General features: G+C 39.9%; 2 protein-coding genes across 15 annotated transcripts in view; both read right to left on the minus strand.

Annotated features, from left to right (window-relative positions):
* Window positions 1–303: 303 nt before the first annotated feature.
* fbxl3 (F-box and leucine rich repeat protein 3) lies at window positions 304–5,803 on the minus strand. Its single transcript, XM_005798090.3, has 5 exons — window positions 5,523–5,803; window positions 3,924–4,296; window positions 3,683–3,805; window positions 2,623–2,794; window positions 304–1,340 (listed from the first exon to the last, which is right to left on the minus strand). Exons 2-5 carry the CDS (start codon window positions 4,293–4,295, stop codon window positions 700–702), a joined length of 1,308 nt encoding a protein of 435 aa, XP_005798147.2. The 5' UTR covers window position 4,296; window positions 5,523–5,803; the 3' UTR covers window positions 304–699.
* Window positions 5,804–6,935: 1,132 nt separating this feature from the next.
* Window positions 6,936–16,583, minus strand: part of mycbp2 (MYC binding protein 2, E3 ubiquitin protein ligase) — a 72,794-nt gene continuing 63,146 nt past the window's right edge. For all 14 annotated transcript variants that reach the window (XM_023336829.1, XM_023336837.1, XM_023336824.1 and 11 more), the window contains 18 exons: window positions 15,897–15,962; window positions 15,425–15,664; window positions 15,231–15,320; window positions 15,063–15,143; window positions 14,713–14,979; window positions 13,119–13,402; window positions 12,937–13,033; window positions 12,650–12,769; window positions 12,460–12,561; window positions 12,244–12,372; window positions 11,633–11,765; window positions 11,373–11,476; window positions 10,620–10,808; window positions 10,411–10,518; window positions 10,064–10,273; window positions 9,869–9,976; window positions 9,554–9,719; window positions 6,936–8,346 (listed from right to left, as the gene is read on the minus strand). In XM_023336829.1, coding sequence (XP_023192597.1) covers window positions 8,231–8,346; window positions 9,554–9,719; window positions 9,869–9,976; window positions 10,064–10,273; window positions 10,411–10,518; window positions 10,620–10,808; window positions 11,373–11,476; window positions 11,633–11,765; window positions 12,244–12,372; window positions 12,460–12,561; window positions 12,650–12,769; window positions 12,937–13,033; window positions 13,119–13,402; window positions 14,713–14,979; window positions 15,063–15,143; window positions 15,231–15,320; window positions 15,425–15,664; window positions 15,897–15,962 — 2,610 coding nt within the window. In that variant the 3' untranslated portion in view covers window positions 6,936–8,230. The remainder of the gene's footprint in view (window positions 8,347–9,553; window positions 9,720–9,868; window positions 9,977–10,063; window positions 10,274–10,410; window positions 10,519–10,619; window positions 10,809–11,372; window positions 11,477–11,632; window positions 11,766–12,243; window positions 12,373–12,459; window positions 12,562–12,649; window positions 12,770–12,936; window positions 13,034–13,118; window positions 13,403–14,712; window positions 14,980–15,062; window positions 15,144–15,230; window positions 15,321–15,424; window positions 15,665–15,896; window positions 15,963–16,583) is intronic.

The raw sequence follows: 16,583 nt of genomic DNA on the forward strand, positions 1-16,583 counted from the left end.
ACAAGGTGGGAAAATGTCCACATCAGGGCTGCAGCTAACGACTATTTTAGTAATCGATTAATCAATTATTCTGACAATTAATCGGATAGAAAATACACACATTCTGCACATTTATCATTTAACCCCTAAAGCTTTTTTTTGTACAATATTAGAAATACATTACAAGTTGCAAATAGACAAATAATTAAATTCATTTTTAATTAAGAAAATAAACATTTTATTGCCTAAAATACAATACCGTAGCATTCCTTTTGTAAATCTGAACCGGGTGAAGATAAAACTATACCACTTGAGGAGTTTTGGCTGAAGCATATCTACAGAAAAATATGTTTTTATTTTAAATGCAAAATGTATATATATATTTTTTTACATACTTGGTTTAATTAACCGCTCTGAATATGTTGGCCTTTTTTAGAACCTGTGTACTCCGGTTAATCGATCACTATATTAGTGGACAATTATTTCAGTAATCAATTAATCACAATTCATCGTTTCAGCCCTAGTCCTTTTAACTCGGCATGTTGTTGTTGCTCTTGCTCTGAGTTTCACTCCAGAGTCGATTTCAGGCTCTCAGACAGAATCACATGACATCCCCGTTTTTTTTTTTACTCCAAACAGACGCTCAGAGAAGTTTTGCTCGTCAAGTTGGCACCTAGCAGTTCACTACAGCGGAGCGGCTTTTCAGCTCAAAACAGCCCCCTACCAAGTCGGCATCATGTCCGGGAACCAGACTCGGCCCAGATGTTTGGACACCTCCCAGTGAATCTCGTCCAGGGAGTATTTGTGGTCCGGGATCAGCACCTCCTCCATGATGGACAGCTGGGACAGCCTCCTGCCGCACATTTTCACAAACTCCACGAACGCGCTGCAGGACACCTCGCACTCCCCCAGGCCAATGGCGGACAGCTGCGTGCAGTGCTTGGCGATGCGGATCAGCTCCTCGTCGAGCGGCCGCAGCCCGTTGGCGCACACGACCAGCTCCACCAGGCGGGGGCAGTGGAGGCCCACGCGGCCCAGGACCTCCTTGCTGACGGAGCGACCAAAGTAGAGGTGCGTGATGGGGATCTCGTCGTTGAAGAAGGGGCCGAACTCGTCCTCGTAGAGGAAGAAGTACATGACCAGATTGAATTTGGGCGAGTGGCGCACCATGGCGTCCCAGCTGCTCTTCTTGATGGTGTGGAAGTGCTGGCCCGGGTTCTCGCTCACCACGTCGATGCGCAGGTGCTCCAGATGGACGTGTTTCTCCGAAGAGAGCGCCAGCAGGAGTTCGTCGCTGAGGAGGTGGTAGTTGAGCGCCAGCTCTCTCAGCCCGTGACACTGGTCCGCCACGCACAGGATCCCTGCAAGCACAGACCAGATTCTTTATTTTTAATCCCGCCGATTGTTCTGGCCTGGTTTTAAGTTCATGTCAAGAACAAAACAGCTCATTGTGTTTGGCAGGAAAGCTGTGGGTTGAATCAACAGAGCATCGAAAACCCTTCCAGGTTGATGAATTTGATGACAGTATGTCACAGCAAGAAACCACAGAACAAGTCCCTTCATAATTACCGCCACAGTATGAAGTCGCGTTAGAGAAGAAAAGTCTAAATCATTAGAACGCCGCTTACTCGAAGCTTCAAAGGTCGGGTACATTTAAATGTTTCTGTCACGTTACAACTGCAAACGTCAATGTTTTTTTATTGGGATTTTATGTTTCAGACTAATTTTAAGTTTTTTTTTTCCACAAATACAAATATCATTTGTTTCAATATCATATATTAAATACTTTTTCAAATGAGATTGTTGCTCATTTTTGGTTGTAATATACATGTAGCTCCAGCTCTGTCAGAATGGCTCAAGAGTTTCTGTTAACATCAAAATTTAAGACTCCCTGCAGTTGGATGTTGACTGGACGGCTCTAACTCATAACTACGCTTTGATCTAAAATCCTTGTATTGGAGCTCTCTGTGTTTTGGGTTGTTGTCCGGACAGAAGATTTACCTCCACCCACTACTGCCCTATAATTAGCACCATCCCTTTTCCCATCCGTATAAAACCATCATCATAACGAAGCCAACACCATGATTCACCACGGCGAGGATGTTTCTGGGAGGATTTTCAGTGTTGGGTTTTATTACAGCAAAGAAAACTGGCAAAGAAAGTTTAATTGTGTTTCCATTTCCACATGTTTGCCAAGTCCCCTACCTGCCTGTTGCTAACTGGACTTATTATGGCTTTCTTCTAGCAATCGCACTTTTTAATTAAGGCCAGATTCATGGAATGTGTGACTAACAGGCGTGCCGCTCCTCTATAAAGTTTACTCACACTTTCTTTGAGGCCCTTCACATTCCAGCTGTATTTGCGATGGGAATAAATTATACGACGGTAGTCTCTGTTTACTAATCAGGTGACTCGAGAGGAAACTGGTTGCACTAAATAAAGGAACCCAAAACAAGGCTATAATTTTCAGATTTTTATTTGTAAAACAAATCAGAAACCTCTAGTCGTTTAGTTAACAATTTGCAACGCTACACTACACCACTTTGTGCTTTTCTCTTGCATACAATCCCAATAAAATACTTGGACGTTAGTGGCTGTGATGTGAACAAAAAAAGAGAACAATATCTCTTGATGACAATGTACCTGCAGGGGACACATGAGGGCAGCTGCTCATCTTCAGCAGCTTTAGGGTGTCGCTGTTGTTGGCCACCAACACCTTCAACGATGGATCATCCACCGGCGTGTCGTCGATCTTCAGCGAGGACAGCGACTTGGAGTTGACGAACACCACCGTCAGCGCTGAGATGAAGTGAGACTGAGGAAGGAAAAATGTGGTCATTCCTCTGGATTTTCCTCAAACTTAATGTAGTTCTTACTACACAGAGTTCAATAATTCAGCTCTAAAGAAGAAACAGTGATGAGGCTCCATTACTGCTGAAGTAACTGGATTCGTTTTCATACGATACGCAAACACCGATTACAGTGTGAACGTTAATATCTACTCGTGATGACAGGAAAATGTGACAGAATCTGACTTTAGGAACACGACTATGCTGGTGAAGTGTTTCAAAACAAACATCAGTAAAAGGTTTCCAGATCAATCCCAGCGCAGCACAGAAAATGACAAAGCTGTGTCAAAAAGTAGAAAACAGATTAATCAAAAGGTAACATTAATAAACAATAACAAACAAAATCAAAAAGAAAAACAAAACTCCGAGTTTAAAATGTATAGAATAAAGATAATGACTCAAATAAAAAAAATTCTATTTTAACAATAACTCAAGCCTCACAAAAGAGTGAAGTTCATAATTTATTTAAAAAAAATAGAAAAAAATAAAAAATGTTAATTTTTTGTGCCCAAAAGTGCTGAGAAACCTTCAGGCTTAAATTCAGTCAGCATTAAGGGATTGTTCAAGGGTTCAGAAAGAGATCACTGTGCACAGAGGAGAACTAAATAGTAGTTTACTAAATAACATCATGTTCTGTTTTTGAGGCCAAATAACAAAATTCTGACCTTGTTAATGTGTGAGACAGACTCTACTGTCTAACCTTATCTGTGGGTGGGAATACTGAAAACACTATCTTGTCAGCAAGTGAGTAAGAGAATTAAATGTGTCAAAGGTTCAAGATAAACTGGCCGGAAACCTCATCTTTTTCTTGGCTAATACGGAGAAAGGAAATTCTTGTTAAGTGTTGATTATACCTTGGGAACCTCCATGAAACTGGGCCTAGCTGTAGAGATGAGCCCCAAGGTCTTCAGGGAGCAATTCACCAGCTGCGACAGAATGTCACATGCTGCCTCTGCAGACTCTGTGCTACTGTCCACCTGATGAGAACAAACAAAGACTGGCTATCATTTCAGGAGGACAAAAACGACATTTTTCACGTCAACATTTAGCAATAGCAATAAAATCAGACGGACTCAACAGGGATTGGATTTTTACCTTAAAGCTGACGTACTGGAGGTGGTTGGAGTGCCTCTTGATGATCTGCTTGATGAGGTCCGGGTGCGTGGCTTTCAGGTACGAGCTAGCTGGCTGATTGAGCTCGAACTCAAAGCACCTCCACAGCTCGGGCATGTGGAAAGCTTCGTTCCAACCGCGGCACACCTGCGAGGCGTAGGCCCGGTCCAGCAGCGGAAGGTACTGGAAGATGTGCAGCAGGATCTCCTGAGGCAGCAGCGACCAGTCACACAGCAGAGACTCACCCGCTGCCTTGGCCTCCGACTCCTCGCTTATCTCCGTGCGGAGCTTTTTGCAGGCCTCTGGCGGACTTTCACCGCCGCTTGCCTCCTCTCCTCCTTTGATCCGTTTCATCCTGAAACATAAACACATGCTGTTTAAGCCCAGTATATAAGCTCAGAAAAAAAATATTTAAATGTATATAGATTATAAATAGAAGCGCCAGGAAGTTATTTGCTTAATGGTACATGTTTGACATTTCTGGATGCTGACAATAAGCTAGGTCCATTACTGAGTCATTAGTTTTCTTAATTTTTTTAACGTTTTTTTTCTGGCTCTAAGAACCTTTAGCTGATAGCTTGAAACAACAGGACAGTGGGTTGAGAGTGGGGAGGAAGACATGCGGTAAAGGTCACGGCCGGACTCGAACTTTCTAACTTTCTTATCCTCACAACAAATTTGAGTATTACCGTCACTGAAAATGTGCCGTTTTTCATTATAGATTTCCTTAAACTTTTTATTTTATTCTTTTAAAGTCAACTTATTACGTTTTTTCTTTCTCATGCATTATATGTGTAAAGCACCAACATATAATGACGAAACCACTGTTGTATTTACGTTTGCAATACATTTCATGAGTCATCAATTTCGGAACAGGATTGTTTTTCTTTTCTTTATTATTCTAAGAGTTTGGTGGATGATCCTTTAATATTAAACTGTAACGCCCTCAACCAGTCATCAAATAATCTGGTGAGAATAGATTTTATGTCAGTTCAAAAACTCATGTTTTCTTTGGCTCCTTTCTAATGTTGTATTCAGCAGCAATAAATCTGACTTTGTTTACATTTTCTACACATAACAATTAGAGCAATTTCACACAGATACAATCAATTACCGGTTTGTAGATTAACAGTCACAGGTAGAGCTGTACGGAACATAATAAACCCGAGTGATAAAGAGAAAAGATGCTAGCATTTTGTTTCTGACTGCTAAACCAACGTGACCGTGACAATGTGACGTCACGTTTTCAACAGAAAACGTGAGAAACGTGACAAAGACTATAAATATGACACTGCAGATAACGCATGTAACGCTAGCTTTAGGTTTGAATTTGTATCACATGAAGACAAAACTTGTCATGTAAAATGGTCTACGGCGTTTTCCTGTAATTCGCAACAGCGTCAATGAATGTAGCTGTTAGCTAACTTTACATTAGCTTGTTTTAAATTCACTCTAACAGCTTTTCAATACAAGTTAGCTACACGCACCTTCCTGTAACGCATTGTACGTGTCGAGAATAGTGCTTTGTCGATAATGTGACATTTACTAGTGAAGCTCCAGTTCAGCCGAGAATCATCCTACCTTGTTGTTTACACGCACAGCTAGCTCAGTAGCTGGACGAAGGAAAATCCGAAAGCCGACTTCACTCTTCAACCCGGGCCCACGAAGGAAAAACTCATCCGCCACAGCCAGATAACTCGCATCGGAACCCAATTACCGAGCACACCGACGTCAGAAAATAAGAAACTGCCACCTCCGCTCGGCTGACCCAATTCCCCCTCCTAACCCTGAAATGGCGAAGTGTTTTGACAGCGGCGGTGCTCCACGGGAAACATAATGCGAAATGGCTGTTGGAAAAGATCGTGCATACTCGCGAGATTACTCACTCTGCTGCACAAACCTGCTTTCGCTCCATATAACCCTCGCCTACAGATATATAAATAAATGAACATCAAAACAGTGCGACCCTTCGTTATTATTAGACGAATTCTCTTTCAGGTAAGTTACAGCATCTTTGTTAGTCATTTTTAACTAGAAAAACAAGATATTAAGTCATGACTGAAAAACAGTAATTCTGACTTTCATTCACAATGTTGAGAAAGACGAGTTTGAAAGTAAATTTTGGCTGTAAAAAGTTATTTTTACGGGCAAATTAATATTCATGGAATCCAACATCATAAATGTTAGATTCAAAGGCATACAGTGATTCTGATTCTGAGATCGAAACTCGCTAATTTGAGTTTAAATGTCATCAGGATGAAATTGAAACACAACTTTGACCGTCAAGGGCATAATTGTGTATCAAAGTTAGCATCTGTTGAGAGATGTTGTTGTAATTGCAGCTCTCACTGTCGCAATCATCAGTAATAGTTTAAATAAAATCCTGAGATTGTCACTTAGTCTTAATAGCTACTTTAAATTCCACAATTATGGATTTAAATCTCCAAATAACGACGGCTCTTGTCATTTTTTTTGTCTGAAGTGATCAACTGTACCATAGTTATGAACATGTTTTAAGCGAATAAAAAAAAACCCCAGTAAACCATGTAGAGTACTGAAAATGCTACCAGTGATGCATCTTTCGCTCATTTTTATGAGTTCTTCTGTTTGCATTTGATTTACCTTATCTGCATATTTTAATGAAATCCCTCCTATAAAATTATTTTCTTGCATTCTGCATGGCTTCTGCAAATACATTTGAGTTGTATTTGAAAATACTGAATGAATTTCAGTAACATTTTGCAAAAAATGTAACAATGTTCCTTTTTCTTCGAAAGAACAGGGAAGATTGGAATGAAAATCCAAAGCTTCAAAAAGCGACCTACACATTTTGCTGTGAAAATCCATAATTCACTTTCCACTTGTTTTTTAAAAATGTTTTTATTGTGAGTGCACATGTTAGTGAAAGAAAGAAATACACCACTGGAATGCATATTTAAAGTCCAGCAGAAATTGTATTTTGGCTTACCAACGAAAAACTGATGACACATTGTATAATTTGTGAAACAGAGAATCTGGTTTATTACCATTCAACTCCATCCACCACAGATATTACAGAGCAGATTCACAAGTAATAAGCTTCTTATTTAACAGCAGCTGCTTCTTATTTTTTTATTTTTATTTTTTATCCCCCACACTCTGCTTCTTTGACCCCCAAATCTCTTTGCCACATACTAGGAAAACGCATACAGGTGCACAATTGTATTTGGTGTAAAGACTAGACCCTTGAATCCTTCAGCTGTAACCACTCCTATCAAGACTTTATTTTTTAAATTCTTGTATTTAAGTAGGATTTTGATGCTTTTTTTTTTTTTATTTATTTGAGCTGAAAACAAAATTTACATCCACCATCTTTCAGAGCAAGTGCCAGACTCTCTTTTCCAGACAGCAATCGAAGAGAACCGACACTAAGAAGAGGGAGGGCGAGGACTGGGGGCGGGGGGTTACGACTGTATAAAAATGTACAGTGGTTTTTATTTGACATACATTCCAGATGAAACAGCTGCAAAATAGGAGGCACACCCAGTATTGCACTTCATTAAAAGTTCTGGCTCAAAACAAAACCCAGAATACCAAACAACTGAAGAGAGCAACTTCGGAATACAGCTACTTTGAATAGTATCGCTATATACAAGATTAGATAAATCGTACACTATTTCGATGTTCTTAGCAATATTCTTAACAGTCTTAACAACCAACTCACCTTTTTGTTGTCTGTCAACTCATGATGCACTTGACAGGGGGGGAATACTATACAAGATTACGAAAAAATGTTTACATACAACAATATTTTAAATTTATAGCAAGGAAGCTGGAAATATGGCCCCTTCCTTTGTTTTTTCTTCCCCTCTTTTTAAACTCACGCTCATCCTCAGTTGCGTTTAAGCAAATTTATTTAATCTTCAATGTTACATCGTTACAGTTCAGTGATTGGGAGGTGTGCAACGTCTATAGAAGCCGAGGGATTACAACGGCTGCATGCAAACACGTCACAAGTTATTTTCTTTTTTTTTCCATTCTTCTTCTTTAAAAAAAATAAAACAAAAAAAAACTTTTTTTATTATTAAGTTTGCTCTGAATCGAAAGGAGCAACAGCTTGCGCTCGCAGCAGAACCTAGGTCCTGATGTTGGTGAAAGAGCAGACCTGACAAACTCGGCGTAGAACGGAAACCTGGTCTGCGGTCCAGAAGACTCAAAGCCAGAGCCGAGCTTCATCGCTGAGTCTCAGCAGCGGCGGCGGCTATAAAAATCACAGTAGACCGACTGGTTTTCAGCGAGTCTCTTAAAGTTCAGAAGGTGTGGGCATTCCTGCACACTCCACAGCCCAGAGCAAATTCTTCGCCCGTCGGAGGGTGGACCACATGCAGGGGGCACTCAGTGCCTTCAAGCTGCTTGCCTTTTGGCCCTGTAACACAGAGATGGCAATTAAACCTTTTCCTTCATTGCTTATTTTATCAATTTCTCTGGAGACATCACAACAAAAACAGCACTTAGGTATTTTATTATATTTCAACCACAAACATGAATGGATACTTTTCTCACAGTAAAATTCAAGCACTTCTCAAACATTTTCAGGGCAAGTTTTCAACATCACACTTTGGAGATAAAAACAATAAAAATAAACAAAAAATGTTCAAGTCATTATTACATTATATATTTGTGATAGTATTCTATGTTTTACCGCAGGGAAGAAAGGTAAACTAAAATACAGACAAATTTCATATTTGAAATATATCTTGCACACACAAACCATACACCTGATTGGTCAGAGAACAAAATGCTAATTTAACACAAAAAAAAGATGTAATTTCAATAATGTTTATTGTATAAGATATATGATTATCAATAAGTCATTAAGTCATTATAAATAAATGATAAATATTAATAATTCAAACAAATCTTGCTTGGACTGGACTGGATTTGAATTTCCTGTCAAAATTAATTGCTTACATACAATATAGAAAGAAAGTCACAAAAAAATGTTCTCTCTACATTTTCTGGAATTGAGAAAATAGAAATTATTTTTGTCATTCTAACTTGCCTAAAACAAGAGAAGTTCAGTCTGATTTAACTTCAGACAGTGACAAAAAAGTTTATGTGTCTTTCTATTCGGTGTTTGAAAATATGTGGCTTTAACTGTAAGTAACATTCTCCAAAATTAGGCTTTTAAACAAGCGTTAAATTGCACTTTATTACAATACCAAACACTTTGAAGGACTTTAGGCAAGGATTTCAACCACCTGTATGAACCCTGTTTAGTGAGATTTTAAGTCTGTTCAGAGTGTCAATATTCTCCAATACGAGTCGTTTCTCTGGTTAATGCTCTTGGCTAATTCTGCCTTCACAGAGAGCTTTAAAGAGCAAATGTTTTACATGAAAGCACAAACGTTTCATGGAGGACAATTAAAAGTCTAACCAAAATGGCAGATCAGGAAAATCAAACAAATATTCAAATTTGTTTGTGTAAATATAATACTTTAGGCAACTAAAAGAAAACACATTTACCACTATTTAAAGACTTTAATTGTTACTATAAGCTAAAATAAGACTCCTGAAACTTTGAGGAAAAGGTAACATCGTATTATTGTTTTCGAGAGAAACCATCCAGTCACCTGCAGGACAACGAGGGAGCTCCTCCTTGGGAACGCTGGTCATCCTCTGGAAGTCGTCATGGCAGGCGTTACAGAAGTGTGTGGTTCCAAAGCAGAAGAAGACGGCCACGGAGCAGCAGTAGCGGCATTTATACTCCAGGAAATCTGTGCCGTGTTTGGAGCACATCTGATAAACGCACACGGGAGAGAACATTAGGCGGATTTCTGGCAAAACGCAGAATTTTTGGAAGCCATTTTCTTGTGCAGCAACCCCCGCCTTAATTGAGATCTTCTATCTAGCATAGATGGGATTCGTTACGGGCATCATTCATTCACCTGTGCCCTGGAGACATCCGAGCATGCTCCACAGATCAGTTCGCTGGGGTCATAGTCATCACCTTGTCCTGCTTCTGCATCACAGCGAGCCTCTCCTCCAAAATATGCCTACAAGAAGGGACACTGTTGATTTTTTTCTCAACCCATGCAAAACATTTGAGTCCAAAAATCAGATTAATGGAAGTCATTTGTGACCTTTTTGCACTTGTAGCAGACATAGTACGCATATCTGTTCATAGCAAAGCCTGCGGGGTCGTTGTGGAAGCGCGCTCCTGGTGTAGTTATCGCCTCGCTCTTGTGTAGCCCCTCGTACTCCAGTCTCATCAGAGCTTTCCTCCTCACGTCCTCATACAGCTCCTTAATGGGGTCGAGGAGGTCTTTGATCACGGAGTGATTGATTTTGTTCTGTAGAGGAAAAATAAATCACACACACAATAAAACTTCATGAAATCCTTTTTAAATACACCATGTAGAGTCTGAAGATCGCCATGTCTAGAGATGGTAACATTTTTAGCAAGCTAATCTCAAATATTGTGCAATACCTTGCAAATTGGACACAGCATGAACCCAAACGTAATGCGTGGCCCGAGCCAGCGGTTTTCAAGAACACGTCGAGTGCACTGAAGGTGAAACACGTGAGTGCAGTCCAGCTGGAAGCAGAACCAACAGTTTAATGTTAAGGCAAGCTAATTTAACTCCCAAAACATGATATATATTTAAAAATAAAAATAGAAGCTAAACTCAAAGCTACCTGTACTGCAGGAGCTGCCGAGAGAGCCTCTGTAAAGCAGATCATGCACATGTCATCTGCATCCTGTTTCAGGCAGCCGGCGTTCTTATCGCAGCCATGCAGACACGGCAGACAGGTCTCCTCGTTCTTGACTCCTCCACAGGGGTGACCGCAGGGATGAGTTTTACTGCAGGCCAGCTTTGCATATTCCTGAAAGAGCCGACAGGAAAGGAGGTGGTGATGTTTATAAAGTACAATACAATACACAATACATATTTATTGACTCAGCGAGCCAACGGCAATTTAGGGCCGTAACGGCTGGTCAGCGGAGGCGCTCACTGTCGCTCTTGTCCGTGTTAACAGCGTTCAGAGAATAAAAGAACCTGCGAAAACCACACTGCTTTATTATGAAGTGTGCAACATAACTTTTATGTTACAGGAAGACCATATGTTTGCGATTTCCAATTAAGTTGTAAGCTACAAAACTGCTCTGAGCTTGACCTATAATTGTTTAAAACGCTAAATTTGATTTGTACCAAAAAAAAAAAAAGTTGGCAAAATTTACAAAACAGTCAAAAATGTATCAGTATGTTCTGGTTTTTTTTGTTTAAGTAGTTTTACATTGAGAAAGTGCGAGAAATTCTTGATCTCTTCCAGGGGGGAAAGGAGGGGGAGGAAAAAGTGCTAACAATGTTTTTTTGTATATGGTATTAAAATAAACTATCTGCATAGTTTGTTTATTGTGGATGATTGAGCTTAGTGAATCCTCCACACCTGACAGTCTGGGTCTGAGCAGACGCTCCCCACTGCAGACAGTTCGGTTCCATTTCTTGTACCACAGAACCTGCAGGCATCTGAGCTGCTGGATGCTGGTTTGCCTGCAAAAATATTAAATATGTGAGCGGAAGGAAGACATAAGCCTGAGAATGCAAAGACTGAGAAATTTAATACTTTTTTTTTTCTCTTATAATTTTGTTAGTCTTCTGACGTGAGAATGTTAGCGATTCCCATTGTCATGCTCTATGCTAAGTTACCCGTGTGCTCTCTGAACTCCACCATGGCCTTCATCGTTTTTGAATCAGCGAGCGCCATGAGCCAGAAGAGCTTGGTCCTCCCACAACCTTCATGGAGGTCGACCTTTATGGCCTCCTCTTCCTCCTTAAACACCTGAAGAGCAGAAGAACACAAAGCTGAAACCAATGAACTAACAAAATGCCCACCCAGATAGAAATCAGCTGGAACTGGAATTGACTTAGAGAAATATGATGGTGATGAATTAACCTCTTGCAAGCACTATGGACCTGTACTTTGCCATTTTTCATATCAGTGAGAAGTTTAAAATTGAAGTTGGACGAAGCACAGAGATGTAAGAAGCTATATAAATGAAAAATGTATTTAGCATGACATGTTCAGAAATGTGCAAAATAAATAATTACAGCTAACAGCAGAAGGATTTGTTAAATCTGCTTTGAAAGCCGTTTTTATTTCCTATAAAGTTCTTAAAGAGAAATCTAAAGGGCCAAAACTGGAACCACAAAATTCAACTTGAGATAATAATTTGGCCACAAAACTCATTGCTTCTTAACCTTACCTTATTAGCAGTGACAAAAACTTACTGATGTTAAAGCAAACTTCCAACACAAACCTGTCTCTGGTGGGAGCGAGTGCGTCGGTGAAGATGGAGGAAGCGGTCGCAGTCGGTGCAGAGGTTGCCGCATATGTTACACAGGATAATAGCTGCTGTCTCGCCGTCATCGTGATTGTCACACATGGGCTGTGGGTGGGGAGAGAAGGGAATAAATTATTACCCTTTTATTTAGCCTCATACGCTTTACGTTTCATGCCTATTTATAAATCTAACCATCTGCTTCTGCTGTCCGTCTTTTCCCATCCAGCGACCAGAAGAGAGGCGGTCTACGTGATCCTGGTCAAGAACGCACAGTGATGCCAAGGCGAGCCACAGCTGAAGGAAGAGAACATGAAATACTTACAGCACCGTCAATAAACGACATCTCTAATCACTGATTTGTGCTTCTGAATTGCTTTCTTACCCTTGTTGTTGCTATGCAGCGAACAGGAGACCGATGCTCCTCCTCCATTTTAGTCAACGCTATGATGGTCTCGGCAATTGCGTTTTTGGTCACTCTGGACCAGGCGTCCGACAGGTGGCCCTACAAACAATGTTTTGCAGGGCTTGTGTTACTTTAATCTGTGTAGGTCTGCAACTAACAATTATTTTAGCAATCAGTTATTCTATTGATTAATTTAATAAAATTTAATTAAAAATCTATGCAGCGGTTTTAGCAACCGATCTGAAATGTAAGAAAAAATTAAATACCGCTGCCATATCTTTGACCAGCTTTATGATGATCTCAGCTATCTGCGGAGGCGTGGACCCTTTCATCCACCAGTGGCTCTCACCCCTGCGAATGTAGCTGCGTACAAAAAGAGAGAACGAAAATGTAAACAAACTGACGTCAACAAACCCATCTCTTGAGTCTTCCAAAAACTCCAGCTCACCTGGAGTTGAAGATCATCGGTAGAGTGACGGTTGTGACGCCCTTCCCTGCGACGGTGCCGCCCGTCCCGGCGATGGTGGTGCCTTTGGCTTTCAGCTGCACAGTGAGGGCCTTTGCAATGCAGCCCAGGAACATGTCAAGGATGCACAGCTTGTTCCAGTCGCCTTTCTCTGTGGAGTGGATAATGTCGCTGATGTCTGCCGGGGGAAGAGCCTTAACCCCGATGATGCTGGCGAGGCGGACCGGCGTCACCTCCGGCAGGACACGTCGAAGCAAAGATGTCACCTAAGACGACAACGGTCAGGAGGTAAATGTTAATAAAGTATTATACAGGTAATATTTTATCCTATGAACAGTTCATTTGAACCATCAACCGTGAAGTCTTAAAATCTAGTTTCAGCTCCACAATATGGATGGGCAATAAATCGATTTTATACAGTTGTAAAACAAAGTTGAAATAAAATGAGAATGGAGTCTTAATATTACCAGAATAAAGTTGTAATATGAAGTAGTTATTTTATGAGAAATCCAACACGAAGTATAAAAAATTTAAATGAGAAATGTTGAGCATCTTGTGAAGTTTTACTTTGATATTAATTTAACAGATAAAGAAATACTTTTTTAACACATCAGCGTAAAATTATTATTAGTAGCAGGACTTTGTGCAAACAACTGAATCTATTTTGAAGAAAGGTCAACATATAGTGAGCTGGTCATGCCAGATCTCAATAACTCTAAAAGCTTTTTCTCATTAAAACAACTTCTAGTAAAATTGACTTTTTTCTTATAATATGACTCTTTTCTCATTATTAAAAAAATGAGCAATAATTTTGTAACTTGGCCCTAATACTCTGTTGTACAAGTCACAAAGGGACGACTGATATAAAAGTCACTTTTTGAAAATATTCTCTGTCATTTGTAATTTCTTTTTTAGAAAAAGAGAAAAAAATAAATGTATTAAAATTGGAAATCAGATATTGTGTGAAAAAAGAGAATTTATTTTTAAACCATATCGCCCTACTCAGCATACATCTTTAATACAAGAGTGTGAACTAATCAATTTCTCAAACATACAATGAGGAATTGGGCTAAGAGGGTTGGCATAGCCGACTTAAGCTCTACTAGTGTGTTTTGAACTGAAGTTTTATAACATTTTATATACCAATTTTATTCCAATCTCAATGTACATGTTTGTCCAGGACTTATTTAGGGTGATCAAAACAACCATTTTCCCACGTGTCATTTTCCCAATTTCACTTCTTCAAGAAAACCTTACAGGAACATTCTGTATCTAAATGTGTGGAAAAAACAGAAGGGGTACGTGTAATTCAATTATTAAGAAACAGAATAACAGGTTAGAATGTTTTTTGATATTATTCAACCTTTCTATTACTACCCAGCACACAGAGCTACACGTGTTTCAAACAAGCACTTTTCCAATGTTATGTATGCTGCAGTTAGCTTCACCACCAGCTGGTGGAAGTATTTCCATAAAGAAATCCCAATGAAGAAGTAGATGCAGTTTTCAGGAAATATGTAAGCTACCACGAAACACAAATTTGCATGTCGGAGAGTGTGTTCACATTCATGCCCACCTGTCTCTGCACCCTCGGAGAAGCAGTGTGCAGGAGAGAAAACAGGTCCTGCATGAGGGTGAGCTGTTGTGCCAGATACTGGCGGCCCACGTTGGAGCCGCTCAGAGCCAGAACCATGGAGAGGAGCTCGAAGCAGTAGGCGTCGGATGAGGCATCGTCGTCGCTGGGCTGGGAGTTGGCGTTCTCCTTGCTGGAGATGGCGTGTTCCCACTCCTCCCTCACACGTGTGGCTTCCATGCGGATCGCCTGAACGATATGTGCGCACACCTGGAAATAAAAGACAGCAGTTGCGTTGGTTTGTGGATGCTTTAAAGATCTGGGGGTTACTTTTGAATGGTTTGAATGTTTACTTGTTTCTGTAGGTTGGTTAGTTTGCTCCTGCTGAAGATTATTCCCACCATGTGCTCCTTAAGATCCGCATCAGATGGTACCTGTTTACGGAAAACAAAAAGATCAAAATAATCAGGAAACAATGCATCAGTTGGGAGGAAGCTACACGGAACTGAATTTCTACAGACCTTATCCTCTCCTTCTGGAGATGAAAGCAGATTTTTCTCCTCCTGCTCTGGCGTCGGCTCTGCATCTCCACAAATTAGTTTGCCAAAAACCTAAATGCAAACCGAAGAATTATACTCACGGTTTCAGTTAAATGTATTATCTGCTAAAATAACCGCATGACGAAGACGCACGCCAATGAGCCAGATTGACAGACCTGTGAGGTGATGAGGCGGAAAACTCGGAGCGTCTCGGCTTCACAGTTTTTCTGCTGAGCCATGCTGGCTGAGATTTGTCCAAGGATCTTGATGCTCTCGCCCTCTTTCCAGCCAAGAACCTTCACCTGGCGAACCCTCAGAGTGTTTTCGGGGCCTTTTAACTCCACCTTGATCACATGATAATCGCCTCCAGGGAGTTCACTCGTCACCCAGCCCATGTGACGTGAGTCAAGGTCAACCTGTAATTTAAAAGAATAAATTAATTAAATAATAAAAATTTTTTACAAGCATAATCAATTCATCTAGCTATTTTTCATTCCTTTCTTATAAAAAAAAGTCAACACAAATTGGAACACAGCCAAAGGAACAAGTCAAAACTACCAAAATTTTATAGAGTGAATATGCCATCTATTTTATGCCTAAAATAGTTTTTAAATATTTCTCATGTTATTTCACTGAAACTGCACATACCTGCTTGATTCTGCAAAGATCCTCTATGGCTTTTCCGCAGAGAAACGTTACTGATGTGACTTTGTTCTGTTTGCACAAAATACAAAATATAAATTCCCTGAAATCCATAATATGACATATTTTCAGTCACTTAATTCTCAAGTATGCCAACACATTAAGTGGAATATATGACTTGTTCTTTTGATGAACAAGTCATCCAAAGAAAGCTAGCATTATTTTACTATTTGTTTTTTTTAAAGCTCAATATAAACAGTAGCATCAAAAAGCAGCGTACGCCTGGATTGAAAGCATAGAAATAGAGAATTACAAATTAGACCATAAATAAAGGATGCCTGAAAAATTGACTTAATGAACAAGTGATTTCCTAGAATTCCTTGTCTGACTCCTCTTTTTGGTGGATTAAAAAAATAATTTAAAAAAAATCAGCAAACTCCTTATTGTACTGAAACTGCTGCTCATTATTAAAAACATATGCTTGAAATTGAAACAACCATCTTGTTGTCTCTAAAACAAGAGCTAATCAAGCACATCTTACCCATTTTAAATAAAAATGTCTCAACTTGTACAGTTCAACTCCACGTAACTTTAAGACTGAATCCCAAATTTTCCAATTACTGCCAAATGTTGGAATTCCACAATGGATCTTATTGTGAATCAAACAACACACCAGTGTCCTTTAAAACTCTA

This window comes from Xiphophorus maculatus, chromosome 7 (genome assembly GCF_002775205.1).
Source record: "Xiphophorus maculatus strain JP 163 A chromosome 7, X_maculatus-5.0-male, whole genome shotgun sequence".
NCBI classification, from domain to species: domain Eukaryota; kingdom Metazoa; phylum Chordata; class Actinopteri; order Cyprinodontiformes; family Poeciliidae; genus Xiphophorus; species Xiphophorus maculatus.

What these genes read in the sequence shown, in the direction of transcription:
- fbxl3 (XM_005798090.3), bottom strand. Translation starts at nt 4,295, where the DNA reads ATGAAACGGATCAAAGGAGGAGAGGAGGCAAGCGGCGGTGAAAGTCCG. An exon ending in TCCAGTACGTCAGCTTTAAG is followed by an intron (nt 3,806 to 3,923) that starts GTAAAAATCCAA and finishes TGTTCTCATCAG; the next exon opens with GTGGACAGTAGCACAGAGTC. An exon ending in CCCTCATGTGTCCCCTGCAG is followed by an intron (nt 1,341 to 2,622) that starts GTACATTGTCAT and finishes CTGTGCTTGCAG; the next exon opens with GGATCCTGTGCGTGGCGGAC.